The sequence below is a fragment of the Chanodichthys erythropterus genome, chromosome 16 (assembly GCF_024489055.1).
Source record: "Chanodichthys erythropterus isolate Z2021 chromosome 16, ASM2448905v1, whole genome shotgun sequence".
In the NCBI taxonomy this organism is placed as follows: Eukaryota; Metazoa; Chordata; class Actinopteri; order Cypriniformes; family Xenocyprididae; genus Chanodichthys; species Chanodichthys erythropterus.
In genome coordinates this window covers 27,455,695-27,473,963 of record NC_090236.1, presented here as the reverse complement: position 1 = coordinate 27,473,963, position 18,269 = coordinate 27,455,695, and the positions used below count along the sequence as shown (strand labels likewise).

General features: G+C 36.3%; 2 protein-coding genes across 4 annotated transcripts in view; both read right to left on the bottom strand.

Annotated features, from left to right (window-relative positions):
- Window positions 1–3,339: 3,339 nt before the first annotated feature.
- On the bottom strand, window positions 3,340–11,348 carry rab3aa (RAB3A, member RAS oncogene family, a). Its single transcript, XM_067362573.1, has 5 exons — window positions 11,270–11,348; window positions 8,498–8,725; window positions 8,232–8,350; window positions 5,463–5,587; window positions 3,340–5,310 (listed from the first exon to the last, which is right to left on the bottom strand). The coding sequence occupies exons 2-5, from the start codon at window positions 8,723–8,725 to the stop codon at window positions 5,120–5,122; spliced, it is 663 nt and encodes a 220-aa protein (XP_067218674.1). The 5' UTR covers window positions 11,270–11,348; the 3' UTR covers window positions 3,340–5,119.
- A 685-nt stretch (window positions 11,349–12,033) lies between these two features.
- pde4ca (phosphodiesterase 4C, cAMP-specific a) overlaps window positions 12,034–18,269 on the bottom strand; it is a 51,230-nt gene continuing 44,994 nt past the window's right edge. For all 3 annotated transcript variants that reach the window (XM_067364268.1, XM_067364270.1, XM_067364271.1), the window contains 8 exons: window positions 16,601–16,773; window positions 16,374–16,472; window positions 16,123–16,287; window positions 15,938–16,037; window positions 15,698–15,852; window positions 15,461–15,583; window positions 15,186–15,368; window positions 12,034–14,500 (listed from right to left, as the gene is read on the bottom strand). In XM_067364268.1, coding sequence (XP_067220369.1) covers window positions 14,009–14,500; window positions 15,186–15,368; window positions 15,461–15,583; window positions 15,698–15,852; window positions 15,938–16,037; window positions 16,123–16,287; window positions 16,374–16,472; window positions 16,601–16,773 — 1,490 coding nt within the window. In that variant the 3' untranslated portion in view covers window positions 12,034–14,008. The remainder of the gene's footprint in view (window positions 14,501–15,185; window positions 15,369–15,460; window positions 15,584–15,697; window positions 15,853–15,937; window positions 16,038–16,122; window positions 16,288–16,373; window positions 16,473–16,600; window positions 16,774–18,269) is intronic.

Here is an 18,269-nt window from a genome sequence, read left to right as displayed (position 1 = left end):
TTAGGTGATTGATCAGTTTGTACTTAGCCTTGAATGGATTCCTTTGACGGGAACAATCTTCCCATAAACAAATGTAACTGGATTGTCCTGACACATTAACATGCTCTGCTGTCAGATGAGAGATAAGCTCATTCATTGTGCAGTAGGTTTTCTTACAGCGCTGTCGCTCCTGCCAATGGCAGGTGAACCTTGACATGCTCGTGTTCAGACTGATCTCGCCGGACTGCAGATAAATGGGGCTATCTGTGTTTGAGCCATTGAACATAATCCTTTCTCCTTGTATCTGTCCATTCTGTGTGTGGTAAAGTTCTTCTGTTGGAGTCACGTGTGTATAACCGTCCTCCACGACCGAAGAATACCCGTCCATAAAGAGTGAAGAATCATTTTTTCCCCAAGAAACTTCAAAAAAACTCCTGTTAATGGTGGATGACATATTCATCTGTCCATCACAAATGCTATAGACATCAGCGTTATTATCCATTTGAAAATAAGAGCCGAATGCAGCCATATTGTACAAGTTGTAATATATTGCAGAACGTTTGTTGTAACAGGTTTCTGTAGGCCTCCACTTGTAAATTCACTGCAACGTTCATCCATGAATCTGTGCGTATCTCAACAAAATGTTTAGATTATGTGACGAGGCTCGGAAAGATGGTAATTTATACAGTACGTTGAACACGTGGATGATTTCAATTCCCAAGACTCTCTTCATTTAGCATCTGTGTACTTGTCATGCATACTTCATCAAAAAATAATTAATCTGAAGACACAGAGTATGTTATCAAACTCTTGGTTGTTTCTCACCAGTGTTGGGGGTTGGGAGTAATCAGATTACTTTTTTCAAGTAACTAGTAAAGTAACGCATTACTTTTTAAATTTAAAAGAAAATATCTTTTTAAAATAAGTAACACAAGTTGTTTTCCCATTTATTGACTGTCAGCTCTCCTGTCCCCATGTTGAGAGAAATCCAGAGCAAGTGCAGAGGTCTTGTGTGGTTTGTATGAACATGATGGTTATTGTAGTTCAAGACTAAGTGTGAGCAGTCATTTACTTGTCTCGCTTGCACAAAAACAGATTCAGTATTCCTCAAAATGAATAAAAAATGTGAAATGTAAACTCTGAATATTACGCTAACCCACAATTACATATGTTAAACTCAAACGTACTTTGTTTTCATCTTACTTTATTAACCAATGTCTTTACTGCTGACCTAGATGTTATAAAAAAAAAAAAACAAGCAATTAAGCCCAGCCCAAATGAGAAAAAGTAACATAAAAGTAACGTAATGCATTATTTTACATTAAAAAGTATCTAAGTAAAACAATTAGTTACATTTTTTAAGGTAGTAAACAGGGGCGTAAATTTCATCTGACAGTAGCAATTTTTGAAGGGGACACAAATAATACAGCCAAAATTTTACTTATAAAGGATATATGTAATGTACAGGAGAAAACCTTACTACTATTATTAGTGTAGCATGGAGACTGTGCCATTATGTTCAGTATTTCTCTTTGGTTCAATGAAAAAACTGACTAAATTGACCAAAATATTCGTGTTCAAAACCATTTATTTATTGGAATATTTTTGAAGTTGTTTACAACCAAGTCACCAAAATACGATGAATACACACTGAGCAAAACCCAACACACAACAGTAAACCTATTAGCCTTTTAACCTATTAACAGTTCACACATATGCTTATCACAATGTTAGTTGTTGTTGGTGTGAGTGACTTAGTATCCAACAGGCTAACGTTATAGTAAAGCTAGCAAACAAGCTACATTATAATCGCTAACATAGCGGACTCACGGAAAAAAATCATCAGTTATCATCATTTTTTTGTTGTTGTGACTAATTACTCAGCTTCGTCTGTATTAAAGAGAAAATAATCACTTCATCCGATGTTTTTGAATAAAATAGCCTTGACAGCCTACTTACTGGAACTCTCCCGCCGGCAAAATGTTTCTAAACTTAAAACGCCCCGTTTGCATTTGTATTGCTACTTACACAATGGACTATATGCACGGAGCGTTCTTTAGAACTTCCGCATTAATATAAGCCAGCTCGAAAACTTCCGGTGAGATGTCATTTGCTGGTGTGTTGAGCATCAGTAGTGTAATACTTAGTTTATAATCAGAATATAGTCACTTAAATAGTGTGGCATAGCATTAATTTAGTTATTCAAACGCAAGACAGCATAAAAAATAAATAAATAAAGACGTACCTCAATGTTCCTCCTCGGCTAAATTCAATTCGACCATTAGTTTTCACACTTTTATGTGGAAAAAAAGTTTCAAAAATTAAATATTTATTGTGCACTTTAGTTAGATTAATTGAATAAATGTGTGTTTTCACAAGTGTACTGAAAACATTGATCTTGCACTGCACTGACTGACAGCTGCTTTGATTACAAAGGGAGAGCACGGTGCTCGCTTTCTGTGTAATTCACAATAAAAGTTATTGTTTTTCATAAGATTTTGTGAGTATTTCATACTTCACATTGACAAAATGTATTTTAAACCTAGTTATTTTTTTAATGTTTAATATTTAGTCAAAAACGAAGTGAAAAACGTTTAGAGGAAATGGCTATGTGCGCAAATAAATGGTGGTTAAAATGCTAATTACTGTCTTTTTTATTTTTAGATAAGTGTTTTCTATCAAATGTTAAATTTCCTATATTTTTAAACGTTCGGTTTTACAATGGGGACAATCTCAGAAGGATGAACAAATAATGTTTGTGGTCATCACATTAAAATTAACATTTGAAGTGCTGGGAAAAAATGTGTGTGCGTGTCTAATTACAGACAAGGCATTTTTAAACAGTCCCAATAGCTTCGTCTTTATTGCAATCAATAAAACTGGTTTATTGGCAAATTAGGTAAATGTGATAACTACATTAAAATATAAATACAACATTAAAAAGTCAACCATAGATGGTTTTCTGTCGATGTACAACGACTACAGAAATGAACAGCTAACAGTTCACCGGAAGTGCTCGAGCTGGCTTAACTACAACCAGGAAGTAACCCGTGCATATAGTCCATTATTTTAAGTATATATCATTTATTTACAATGGTTTTTGTTTGAATTGTTTGGGGGTTACGCCCGTGGTAGTAACGTAATATTGTAATGCATTACTTTCAAAAGTAACTTTCCCCAACACTGTTTATTAAAACATAATACACTTCCAATATAAACGAAGCAAACCTATCTTTACAAACAAACCATCACACCTTGGGGCATCCATTTGTCCAGCAGCAGCCCTGATTACATCACAAATAAAGGTAAGGTCAATACCAATGACACTAAGTCACAAAAGATTTCAAACACAGCTTTTTATTTAACTCAAACAGATGCATGTGGCCATTTCATTCAAAATAAAACTCATAACATTGAGTGTCCTGCTTATACCAGTTGCTAATACAGTGATTTATTCTACCCATCCTCTCCCAGGGTGAAAAACAGCATTATATGATGTACATCACTAATGTTTTATTTTCTTGAAATAAAAAGACATGTCATAGTGTGGGAATTGGATAACTATTGTACAATTTACAAAACAAACGAACAAAACTCAAACTGCCAAACTACAAAAAGAGTATCAAAACCAAAACTTTTGCTTTTTAAACTAATTTTTATGACTAGTACTTTAACAGTGATTACTCTACATATAAAGCATAATAGTGTGTCAAATTTCACTGTATAAAAAAAGTAAATCCCAGTGGTTTGCCATTTGTTTAGGACGGACTGTAAACAGTTTATAAATGGAGGGTATAAATTACGCACCTTACAAACACAGCGTCCCTGCATATTCAGTGACTATTTGGTATAACAAAGCTTCTAAATTGCATAGGGAAAATAAGCACATGGTAGTTCTACAGACACAAGGTTTTCAAACATTCATCCTCTTTTGTGTTTAAAACTGAATGATAAAAGTGAGACATTTCAGGGATCCATGCCTGTTCTATAAGAATAGCAGTAGTTGTCTTGATCTAACGCAGAACACGTACATCAATAAAACGCATGTAAATAAATAAGCAATAAATAAATAACAATCTAGTGATTTAACTGATGCACATGATCAATTAATGGTGCATATTCAACCAGGTAACAAATGAGTATCTTTGCAGTATTTATAGTGTTTCCAATGCCTTTTTGTTTTAATATTACTGTCTTTTCAAAATACAGACTTGTCCAGAAACACAATAGCTGCTTTTATTTGAACAAGTTTCTCTTTATTAAAGCTTTTATTGAGTTTTCAGCCTGTAGAAACTAAATATATATACTAGGATGACATACTAACATGCACACAGACACTCACACGTGGGAAAATTAGGAGTCCACCATTTGGAGGAACCGGAGTAAAAGCAGAACATGTAACTGAAAAACCACTTAAATTCATTAATTCCTTCATATTACAAAAACAAGAAGCAATTAAGCACATCATAGTTATTTCTTCCTAATTACATCTATTATTAAACATATACCATTTTTACTTATATAATATGTTTTACAAAATACACCTGCTGTTATTTAAAAGTAATAGGGAGCAAATGAGTGTTTTCATTCAGTTTTCACTCTTTAACAAAATAAATAAATAAATAAAAGAGTGAAACAGTACTTTATGAAACAGTCAAGCTTTGGATTCATTCAAACTATCTATCTTGGGATAAGCCTTTATGCTGATAGTTTCCACACAAGAGTCTGGTCCACTGTATATTGGTCGGTTTAGAAAAGAATAAAATATCTCTTGGCAATGTATTAAGAATATCTGTGTGAATCTGACTTTGATGAAACCCAAAACATACATAAAAAATGGTCATGAACATTTCACTTTGGAATTCATTTGACACAAAATATACTTAGAATTTTTCAGAAATGTAGTCAAAAAGTACTATAAAGATGCTGTTAAATTATTATGAGATGAGAAGAGCATTGGCTACTAATACCAACATAACCAGAAAAACACAAATGCGCTGATGTCAACCTCACAAAAGTGACAGAGAGATGGCAGGCTCTCAGCCGCATCCCATCAGCTCTTCTCTTACCGAAGCCTTCCTTCATTGAGCGGTCCATTGTTCGATCTGCAGGGGAATGGTTGACAGGTTGAAAGCGACCCTTAGCAAGCGCAGTCCTTGGTGGAGCGCTGTGGCTGCTCATTAAGCTGAGGGCCCTGCTTGTTTCCAACAATGGACGGATCTGCCGACTCCAGGTTCTCGGACATCCTCTCACAGATTATGTCCACGAGACGCTCAAATGTCTGCTTCACGTTGATGTTATCCTTGGCACTGGCCTCAAAAAACTCAAAGCCTGTTACAGTTAAAAGAGGTGAAAGAGCAATAATAATAAAAAAAACAACCTTTAGTTAATATAATAACCTCGAGTTATAGACAAACATCCTGCATATGAAGGAATTTCTTAGATGCAAAAGTGTAAATAACATTCTGTTCAGGAAAACTCACCTAACTGTTCAGACAGCTGTCTTCCTCTCTCTGAAGCAACCACTCTCTCGTCTTCCATGTCACACTTATTTCCCACCAGCAGCACTTGAGCATTGTCCCATGAATATGTCTTAATCTGTGTGGACCTAAGAAGAAAATAAGAGGACATTAGGAAATAGCATTTGAACTGTAGTACTATAGTAATAACAGAAAATTATGCATAATTACAAGTAAATAACCCTAAACCAAACCCTATATTAAGTATGTGTAGTTAATTAATATTATTTATTTGAGTAAGTACAATGTAACTATGTCACATTGAAATAAAGTGTAACCAAAAATATATATACACTGCCCTCCAAAAGTTTGAAAACACCCCTGGCAAAGTGTGGTTTTGGACGATATCAGCATAAATCCTTATATTTTTTGGTGCAAATACATTAAAGTAACTTGACATCATCATTGAAGACCAGCAATAACAATTTTCATTTTGATTACATAATATTGGCAATATATACATGTCAAAGTCAGACATGCCCCTTTGCCAGCTGTGATGCCTGGTTACTGGTTTAAACTTGGCCCAGGTTTGTAAAAGATTTTTGGGTCGGCGCACCTTAATAGTTTCAACAATTGATTGCCAATTAAGTTTAGAATACAATGAACCAATTAGAACCCAGTTTAGGTCAGATAACTGCTAATGGTGGATATTTTGAGGAATCGAAAATTTGAATTGTTTTTATAAGATTTAATTTATAAGCCATTTATGTAATAAAATATGCTTTCGTAGTTTGTGTTGTCCCTTATTAGTGCAAAATTATCACAAATTAAAAAGGATTCATGCCAATATTGTCCAAAACCCCACTTTTCTAGGGCGTTTCCAAACTTTTGAAGGGCAGTGTATATTTTCAAACAATTAAATAATAAAAACCAGACACATTACATTTAAAAATGTGCATAAACTAAAAACTTCTGACATCGTGTCCTTATGTACCAGGCATAATGTGGTAAAGCAACATGTGATGATAAATGTCTTTCTATGTAAATCTGAGATCTTGTGCTAACCAGCAGCAACCAAGAAAAAAGCCATGATATTTTATCGTTGTTTGCTTCAGTGTCCAGGATAATGCATAAATAAAGCGAGTTACATAATCACAAACAAAACATCTGAGTTACCTTTTCAAATAAGTAACGCAAGTTACTTTGTTTTCCTATTTATTGACTGACAGGTCTAATGGATGAAATGGATGTAGCGCTAGATCTTTTCTTCAGTATTGTGAGGTACATCCAAGTTTAATTAAAGGTGCAATGTGTAAAATTTGGGAGGACCTACTGACAGAAATGCAATATAATATACATTACTGTGTTTTCTGTGGTGTATAAAGACCTTACAAAATGAACCGTTATGTTTTTATTGCCTTAGAACTAGGGCTGGGCGATATATCGAATGCTTTTGTCACGCGCATTTCGTCAGTAAAGCCGGTTTCCTGATTACCGCTAAATCGCCATCACCTGCTTTCAAATGGAGCAGCATTTAATAGACAGAGCTGTAGACGAAAAGCGCATAACAAAAGCATTCGATATATCGCCCAGCCCTACTTAGAAAAGGGGTGTCCAAACTCGGTCCTGGAGGGCCACTGTCCTGCAGAGTTTATCTCCAACCCCAATTAAACACACCTGAACCAGCTAATCAAGGTCTAATTAGGCATACTAGAAACTTCCAGGCAAGTGTGTTGAGGCAAGTTGGAGCTAAACTCTGCAGGACAGTGGCCCTCCAGGACTGAGCTTGGACACCCCTGCCTTAGAATGAGCCATTTCTATGTAAATACACCGCGGGTCTCCTTAAAAGTTAAGTCGCCGTTATGCTAAATGGACAAACTGCTCTACAGAGTGCATTTAGTCACTATGTTGTTGTTCTTCTAAATCGTTCATGTTTTTAGAGGCGGCTTGCATCGTCACTACATTGAATACACACAAAGAAGTAGTAGTAGTCGTCATCTTGTTTATTGGAAGCAGAGACCGTTCTTTGTTAGAAGTTAGAAGAAACTTCATTGCTTGACTGGCTAAAGTACTCTCTGCTGTCTCAGTAGATGACATCTTTGTCTTGTGTCGGCCAGACGGCCACCGTGGCTTCCCTATTTTTTTCCGCAAAGGAGGCGTGAGCACCGTTGGTTGCAGTTCGCAACCTCACCGCTAGATGCCGCTAATATTTACACACTGCACCTTTTCTTTTATTAAAAGAAAAGAAAGAAGTAGGGCGGGGACTTGGTTCTATCCATTGGTTTTTCATTGGACTTTGAGATGTGGGCACTGCACTCAAAAATTAAGGTAGATAAATGCAAGCTTGCAATCGACTGTGGAGTGATTGTGGATTAGTGGACTAAATGATTGGAGAACCCCACCATTCGTCACCAGAGAAAAGTGGTTTCATTACAAAAAAAGATTGATTTGTGCAATTTTGATAAAAACACTAGGTGAGGTCAAATTTAAAAAAAAAGAAAAATAAACTTTTACAAGGAAGAATTGTTCACAATAAAATTAATAACATTAATTTAGAAAATAGTGTGAATTTTCATTTCATCGCTGTGATTGTGTCATGTTGTGTAGCAATTTTGCATTTAGTGTGGAATCTGTGGATAAATTACAAGTGGCTGGAATCATATCACATCACACCAGGTTGTTGCAAAAATAGTGTATGCTCTCAGGACAGCCTGCAGTTTGACAGAAACAAGGTCATACCTTTGCAAATGTATCAATTGAATGAAATACAGACAAAAATAAGCACTATCGTACCAGTCCTGAACGGCATTAAAGGAATCCCCATTGGTGATGTCATACATAAGAATGAAGCCCATAGCGCCACGATAGTATGCAGTGGTGATGGTCCTGTACCTCTCCTGCCCAGCAGTGTCCTGAAATATACAGTAGTTGGAGTGAAAATGTCTTGGTTCTATCAATAAAACACCCTTAACCAAAATCAATGAAATGTAACCAAAAACTCCAGACTCAAGCAGAAAGAAAAACTTAATTTGATAGGAAGCTTCCGATAAACTCCTCACCCATATTTGGAGCTTTATCCTCTTGTCATTCCGATAGATGGTCTTCACTTTGAAGTCTATGCCAACAGTGCTGACGAAAGCAGGTGTGAAGGAGTCATCAGCATAGCGGAACAGGAAACTGGTTTTCCCGACACTGCTGTTACCAATGATCAGGATCTTAAACATGTAATCAAAATTCTGATCCGTAGACTCTTTTTGTCCATATCGAGCATCATTTGCTGAGGCCATCTGCAACAATGAAAGATCATTCTTAAAATTCTATTCTACTTTCATACCATACATGTTAACAGCCTTCACAAACCATTTTACTTCCATATGACATACTTGATTCAATCCATCCCCAGTTGTATATTGGAGGTTGCTTGTTTGTTTCCTTTTTTGTTGTATGTAATAGGAAAAAAACACTTTTTTTATTATTATTATTATTATTATTTTACTTTGTTTAACATCTCAGCTCAGGTTGGCCCAAGCTCCTTGAAACAAAGACATTCAAGGTACATCTAGGCCCTGTTTTCACCTGGTCTTAAGATGCGTTTGGGTTGATTGGATCACAAGTGGATGACGCTAAATACAGGTGTAAAAGGGCTGTCTAAATCCTTTTGAGCTTGTCCATTTCCAGAGGTAGTAGAAATCGCATTCAACCGGATTGCTTTCGTAGTGTAAACGCTCAAGTAGTTGAATGTGTTCGAACAGCCACAAAAGACCGTCTACTCTCCGCCTACTGACTTAATGTGTAAACATTATGGGAAGCGCACTAGTCTGAACGTACCAAGCACAATGTTTTCTCACCATTCCTGATTTCTAACATAGTCTTGAGGATGTTAGAGCAGAAATGAAAACTGATGCTCTCTATGTTTTTCCATTGTCTCTGGGAAAGTTCATATGTAAATTGCACGAGCATATTTTGTCCATTAGATCGAAAGATCTAAAAAAGTCCATATATTTACACTCCCATTCCTTTGAAGATATCAGAACAGAAGTGGTTGAAAGTGGACAAGAGAGATGGATTAAAACATCAGGTGTAAATGGGTAGGTCTCTCCCTCGTCTACTTGTGATCCGATCAACCAAAATGCATCTTAATAACAGGTGTAAACAAGGCCTTACTGTATACATCAAATTTCATTAAAAGTCAGTTTATAATGGAAAGCATTTGAGTCTACTTTTTAGGGGGTACCTTGGTGAGTATAATGTGCATGCTTCTTTTAATTTTTGTAATGGGGGGTGAGAAAGTGACATTTTTAAAAATACCCTAAACTTTTGGGTTAATTTTATATGGCGGTGGACTAGACAGGAACTATTTCACAGAAATAAGTCCTTTATGATATTCTGCTGTAAAATAAGTATGAGTTTGATATTCTGCTGGTTACAGAACAAGGGCCATTAGAAATCTGGGGGGAAAAAAATCTACTCAAGCGCATTGAGAAATCAACAGAAGTGTAAACATAAATAATTACAATGAGCAGTATTTTTTTGACAGTTGCTTAAACAAAGTAAAACAAAAAATAGGTGGTTTTGCATTACTAATGCATAGAGGTAATAAAAATACATTTAAAAAAATGTAAAATGGTCAAGCAACCAACTGTATTATTTTTGGACAACTTGAGATGGACTGAGCCATTTCATATTCTCTTTGATTAATACACAATATGGTAATTCAGTATTGCAGATTAACACAGCCACACAATTTATGACAGCAGGTTATTTTAGTGAATGCAAAGAGGCATTCATTTGCATAACTGAAAAGTAGAAACAAATAACTGCAGGATAATGAGTCTTTCCCAATAAACTGAATCATTTCATGTGGAACTGAAGTCATTGATGTGTATTCTCCAAACATTTACCATGGAAGCAATTAGATAGGACAACTTACATAACTACAAGGTTGATTATTCATAAACAATTCAATATGTATTGCACAATTGCATCAGAAACGATTCCTGGCAATATGTTGAAAAAAGTATGATTTCCTATTCATTCTGTTTGCTGAATTACAATTCAAATTCACATTGAATAGAGGGTGTAACTGGCACTATCCCTGTATCCTTCTGGATTGAGCTAGCTAGGCAGTCAGTGTAGCCAGGGATTTTAAAGGTTTTGTGCCGGCTTAGCTAGCGGTCTGAAACTGAGCACACAACGTTGTCAGAGGAAGATTATTCCAATATTTCCATTTTATAGTGGAAGTCCAAGGGTTTCTTTCCCCATTTAGGAACAAACCAACCTCTGAATGTTCATTCCTGCTCTTTTCAGAATTAATCAGGCCACCTAAGCAGACACATCAAGGCTTAATTCAAACATATGGTTCAGGCTTGGCGTACAAGATTAGAGCAGGAAACCGTTGCGTATGAGAAATGCTGCTATGTTTGCAATAAACGGCAGCCTGTGAGAGCGATTCTGCTGGCTGCTATATGGCTGATAATGGTTAAGTCCGCAGAGCTCTGGTTAGCATCTATCCGCTTAACACACGGACTGATTTCCATTACCATTCGGGTCAGTGAGTGACTAACACCGCATCGATCAAACGGATAGCATCCATCATAACTGTCAGCGACAGTGGTGAGTGTCAAAAACCAGTTGACATGTTTTAGCATGCAGCGATGGATTATACAGCAGAGGCTGTTTATGAGCCACCCCAGTTAGCGATGTCAAATGAAGGTTACGCTGTTTTTAAATTAAAACCATTGGTTTCCTGACGTTTCTACGCGACTTCTTGAACATTTCGAAATAAACGCTAAATTAAGCGGTATGATGTTGCCAGAGAAAGCCCAGCTTACCGTAAGAGGAGGTTTATTTGGTGCGGTTGGATGCAGTTCCCAGCCTGTGCACCTGCGTTCGTGCTTTCGTCACTCGACGGGAGTCAGCTGGGAGGGGGCGGTGCTAAACAATGATTGACATGTGGATGAGCTAATCACAAGCTCGCTCGGTCACCTTAGCGACTTAGCAGTATTTTGGATGCATGAAGCAACATTTTTAGACGTTTTTGTTTAATACTATGAAAGCCCATTTCATTATAATTTATTACGGTTCATAATTTTAATGAAAAGTCATAATTATGACATCATAAAGTCAAAATAAAGATATAAGTTATGACAAAAGGTCGAAACAATGAGCAAAAAATCGAAATTACGAGAGATTATGACATAAAATGTGCAAACTTATGTCATAATTATGTTTTTTTGGTAACACTTTATTTTACAGTGCCGTAGTTACACGTTAATACATGTACTAACTATAGTAATAACAGTAAATTATGCATAATTACAAGTAACCAACAGCTCTACAGTAAGTAGCTACATGTAGTTCATTATTAGTACTCAGTACTTATTTGAGTGATTACAATGTAACTACGGCACTGTAAAATAACCGGTTTTTATGCCATAATTTCTACTTTCTGTGTTATAATTGAGTTTTTGTCATAATTCTTACTTTTTATGTCAATTATGATTTACCAAAGCAGTTTTTTTTCCTCTTGAGATGAAAACGGGCTTCCATATAACACTCCACACATAAGAGTCCAGCTTACTAATAATATTCTTCGTTTATTGGCATTGGGAACAGGAAAACAATCACAGCAACATTAGTAACAGCGTTGTAGTGGTAAACAGTACTGTTGGGATTGTCAGAACTGCGACAGAAAGAGACCAAACACAGGTGTGCCATGTACAGTCAGTCGAAACCTCTCATGGCCACTCAGCCTTTCTTTCACCACACGAAACATTGTTGTAAAGAGCACAGACTGACATTAAGATCAACATGTAGCCAATAATTAAAAGCCCCATTTACTGTAATCCATTTACATACAAAGATTCACTGTATCCAATATTAAAATTCATACCATGGTATAAAAAGGACATAAACAATCTGACTTACAATGAGCACATCGAGTCAGAAAGACTTGAAAACTGTTATGAATAATCTTAAATAAAATTTCAGCTTGACAAAACAACAGTTTTGAATAAAGAAGTGATCAAATCAGTATGCTGCTGACAGTAGTAGATGTCATTGATGGAAATTAGCCAGTGGCACAATGGAAATTACAGTACAGCATGGATCATGCTTGCTTGGCACTTGTACTGTCATTGGCTATGTCCCTGTGAAGAGCAGAGCACTGATCAATCACTGAAAACAAAAGAACACAAAAGGTCTGGCACAGAAAACTAACTTTGGCTTTATGTTGTAGACAACTTCATTTCTCTTGCAGCTCACAGCTCTCGTTTAAGAACAAAACGTTCACTTTTGTTTAGACATCATACATTTGAAAAGATGTTAATATACCTCATATTTTCAGTGTGACCAGCACAGAAACAGAGAGAGAAAGTACACATGTGGTTTAAGGACACCGATCACTTCCTATACAGCTAATGTGGGTTTCCAATCTAGCCCAGCCTTCCAGAGACCACCTTACAGGGCGCGTACACATGCTGGTTACCCTGCTGACCACAGCCAATCCTAGTCTTCTGTACGTTAATAATGACTCCAGCCCTTACTGATGGAGCAACGTTTGGCAATGACAAAGATATCTCTAAAGTGCTACCTATTATATCAGAAGCAAGCCGCTTTAAAACCATGACATACGACATATTAATGCTTATACGCTCGTGCTTTGGATGAAGCAGAATAGAAAAATAAATGAGAAGCATATGTAAACCATGTGAATGCCATAAATTAAAGCAGCATTTCTACAAATACAGGTGAGAAGGGTTTTAAGTTAAAAATTATAATAGTCAAATGAGTATCATCTGTGCAAAGGAACAACAATACAAAGCCACGGTGTACGGCTGGAGTGGTAAATCCTATAAATGTGGCTCCAGTTCCACTATTAAGCACTAGGTGGCGTCACATACAAATACAAAAGATCACAATCATGGCTCGACTTCAGTCTACAGATTTTATAGTGATCCAAGGAAGACGGCGGTCACTATGTGGGTACCCTCAAGCTGTTTGCTACATGAAAGCAATCGTTTCTTTGAATCCTGAGATGTTCTGTTGTGTTAAGGTTAGGTTGTTTTTGTTCAGCTAATACCTAATAGACCAGCTTTAAGTCAACAGTGTATCTTTAAAAAAAAAAACATTTTAGTGCACATTCGTCTCACATAAAAAGCGTCCTGTTTATCAATCAATATGTTCGGATGGCTCTCAAAGGTCCACTTGTTTGTTAACTTTAAACCTGGGATGTCACCGGAAGACATTTGAGTACATTTCCTCTCAGTCCGTATCACAGGCAGTTTTACGCTTAGACTGCATGACAGTAAAGCCAAACGGCATGCTGAAGTCATGAAACTGAGAATGAAGAACGCTTCATGGTTTGACAGTCCGTTGAGTAGGAGTTCTCTCCAGTGCAAGGTGACTACTGTATAAAAAATGTCCCATGGAAGCTTTCCTGCCTCTCCTTTGCTCTCCTGCACTGTGTCGCCTCTGCCCGAGGAAGCTAAGAATGGGATGGAGAGGGATAGGTAGGTGGTAAAGAAGAGGTATGAAATAAAACGAAAACGAAATGAAAAAGTGCACTAGTGTTATGTTCCCAGACGCAGACACGACACGTTTTTCCCTTCTTGGTCAAGTTCTCTATCTTCATCTTCACTGTCTGGGGGCTCGCCCATCTTAAAAGACATTGTCCTGCAGCCAGGGGAGCGGGTGGTCAGGTTGGCGTGCTGTGTGCGGGGAGCCAAAGATGGATGTTTGCCTTCTGGATCTGTCCTGGAGGAATCCTGTGCAATGGTAGTGAACTCTTCGTCCACCGGACTTTCAACGTCAGACTCCCCTTCCTCTTCCAAGGTCAGTTCGAATTGGAATTTCTCCCCCGCTGAGGCGATGCCTCCACCCATCGCTCCCATCCCAACCATACCGCCCTTGTCCTCGGGAGTGGAAGTGGGACTGTGAGGGATCATACTCTGGTACCACTCACGATTGTCCTCCAGCGTGTCGAGAATCTCCTGGGCATCAGGGTGAACCAGATCCGCCCAGGTCTCCCACAGTGGGTGCACGATGTAGTCAATAAAGCCAACCTGATGGATGAGGCATACGAAGTAAATATTAGTTTGTATCATCATTTTACAAAAAGTGGATTTTCACTAGTAACTGTATGTGGTACTCATATAACTTACAGATATAGTATCTCTCTCTCTCTCTCTCTCTCTCTCTCTCTCTCTCTCTCTATATATATATATATATATATATATATATATATATATATATATATATATATATATATACTGTATGTAGTATAGTACATTTTATATATTTTTTATTATGGTGCTGATCTGGAATCAGTGTTATTTTAGTATTATTTATGTATTAGTGTAGTTTTTCAAAACTTTTATTTTATATTTTCAGTTTTCATTTTCAAGTTTAAGTTTTAGTATTTTTATGTACATTTGTCTTTTTTATTAGTATTGGTAGTTTTTTTTCTATTTAGCTTTAATTTATTTTTTTATTTCAGTTTTAAAGTAATTTTAGGAAATTTTTTTTTTTCCTTATTTTATTATTTTAGTTAGTTGCCAAAGCAACATTTCTAATTGTCGTTTAAGTTTTTTAATGTCATGTTTTTTATATAATATTTATATTTAATTTTATTTAAGCTTTATTTAAATTAATGTAAATTATTCTTAACACAAATTTATATTATATTATATTAATTATTTAACAAAAATTATATTATAAAATATAAACATATCATTTTCCCTCACTCACCTGTGATTTCTCAATGGAAGCATTGTGTTTGTCACACATGGGGCTGATCTCCATACCCTTATCTCTCTCTCGGTCCCCCTGAGTAAAAAACTCCACCATGATGCGATCGGTCCACTGACGGTACAGCTCCAGGGGCTTTGTTGGGTTGCTCAGGTCAGCGCAATGCACCATGTTCTGAAGAACCTAAGTATTTGATTAACCATACATTTTTAATCATGGACTTTTAATTTGTATCAATATAAAATGTCTTTGCTCCAAAGAATCTCAAAGTATACCTGTATGCGATCAGAATAGTTGTCTAACAGTAGCACGCCCAGACTTGTCACCTTCTTGGTCTCTACCATGGTCTTGAGATCCGCTAAGAGGTTCATATGCTTTGACATATCAGTGGCTAGTACCTGTAAAGAGTTATACACACAGTAAATAAATCAAACCATGTGTTGATTGTAGTTCTCAGGCTTGGACCTCTTCATCACAGCCTCACAGATTTGTCATTGCCTCCATTTCCTCACCATGTCAATGACCATTTTGCGTAGAGACTGCCTCTGTTTCTTGGTCAGGTTCTGGAAAATGTCACAGTTTTCTTCCTGCAGTAGTTTGAAGCCAACAGCCAGGTGGTGGTTCTCCAGAACAGAGGAATCGTTGTACATAAGAGCCAACTCTGAGTCTAAAGAAAAGTATTAGGCTCTTAGTAAACAACACAGTGTGTAACCACAATGACAAGTTGCTCTTGCTCCGCCACGGCCACTCACTTGTGTTGATGAGGAACTGGTTGGACACTCCGGGGTGGTCCACGTCATGTATCGCACTAGCAAACATTGCGGCCAAGATTTCAAGGTCGGTGAATACAGCCTAGCAAAACAGAATTCCACATATGAAACGCATTGCTTCAGAGACTAATGAGCAGATGACAAAAAGGGAGTTGATTGAGACAAACCTCAAGGGCAGGGGTGGAGAGCAGGACATTGGTGGACTGGACCACGTCAGCTGCATGGATGCTATTATGGTATGCAACATCTGAGTGATAGTTCTCCTCCAGTGCCATCATGTAGGTAATGAATGTGTCTACAGGAATTTTAAAGGATTTCAACAGGTCCCTTTCCTGTGGATTACAGGTTCAGGACACTTGTTATAGTCATGGTTTGACCAAAACTACATGAGTCAAGTTTTTTATTCCCCATTTTGTACCTGAAAGGTTGTGTACATTGCTACCGTTAGCGGTCGGTTGCCAGAATACTTGGATATCTTGAAAATATCCACACCCCATTTGTCAAAGTCCTCTAACTCCTGTAAAAGGGAGTTGGATGCAATTAAAAACAGTATTGAACTTTGTTATAATTACCGCAGATAAACTCCATGTTAACTGTGGTGGTTTTAGTTGCCGATAGGGTGTTTTACTGTCCGTGAGAGCTCACCTTGGCCAACAGATCTTCCTGGTCAGTGCTGATGCCAAAGCGTGGGATGCTGGAAGCTGCGACGCTGGAGCTGTGTGTGGGTTTCTTCACTCCACTGATTTGAGACATAGGCCGCTTTTTCTTCTCCTTCTCCTTGGTTGGTGGGGACATAATCTCCATATCATGTTGCTTCTCTGCAACACAGATTCATTTTTATAACTACATGCGATGACACAGCTCATTAAATGAGCATTGAAAACCTGGGAATAAATAGAAAGTTATAGGATTTAAAACAGAGAAACATTATGATGTAAAGTGGTTGAGTCACTAACCAAATCTGAAGGAAATTTGTGACATTGGCCATTTTAGGTCAACATTTTCTGCTTCCATTGATGCACAAAATACTCTTCATTCTCAAATTCTTATTCACGACATTCTTAAATCATGATGGATAACATGGATTTGAGGAGTCCATTCCTCCAGCTTGAGCGAATGTTGTCTTTAAAGCGGTGTTACTGTTAACTAAAACTAGAACTACTGTATTTGGTAATTGTAATAAAGCTGAAATACAATAAAATATAAATATTACATGGAAATTTAAAAAGTCAAATACGTTTAAGCTGAAGTACAAAAATTACTAAAACTAATATATATATACAGTACAGCCCAAAAGTTTGGAACCACTAAGATTTTTAATGTTTTAAAAGAAGTTTCGTCTGCTCACCAAGGCTACATTTATTTAATTAAAAATACAGTAAAAACAGTAATATTGTGAAATATTATTACAAGTTAAAATAACTGTTTTCTATTTGAATATATTTCACAAAGTAATTTATTCCTGTGATCAAAGCTGAATTTTCAGCATCATTACTCCAGTCTTCAGTGTCACATGATCCTTCAGAAATCATTCTAATATGCTGATCTGCTGCTCAAGAAACATTTAATGTGTACAATTGTACAAAATATTTGTGTACAATATTTTTTTTCAGGATTATTTGATGAATAGAAAGTTCAAAAGAACAGTGTTTATCTGAAATCTAATCTTTTGTAACATTATAAATGTCTTTACTGCCACTTTTGATTGATTTAATGCATCCTTGCTGAATAAAAGTATTCATTTCTTTCATTTCTTTTCAAAAAAAAAAAAAAAAAAAATTCTTACTGACCCCAAACTTTTGAACGGTAGTGTATAATGCTACAGAAGCTTTGTATTTCAGATAAATGCTGTTCTTTTGAACTTTCTATTCAAGGAATCCTGAAAAAAAAGTACACAACTGTTTTCAACATTGAAAATAATCAAATGTTTCTTGAGCAGCAAATCAGCATATTAGAATGATTTCTGAAGGATCATGTGACACTGAAGACTGGAGTAGCGATGCTGAAAATTCAGCTTTGCATCACAGGAATAAATTACTTTGTCAAATATATTTAAATAGTACACAGTTATTTTAAATTGTAATATATTTTACAATATTACTGTTTTTTACTGTATTTTTAATTAAATAAATGTAGCCTTGGTGAGCAGATGAAACTTCTTTTAAAAACATTAAAACTCTTAGTGGTTCCAAACTTTTGGACTGTACTGTATATATATATATATATATATATATATATATATATATATATATATATATATATATATATATATATATATATATATATATATATATATATATATATATATATATAT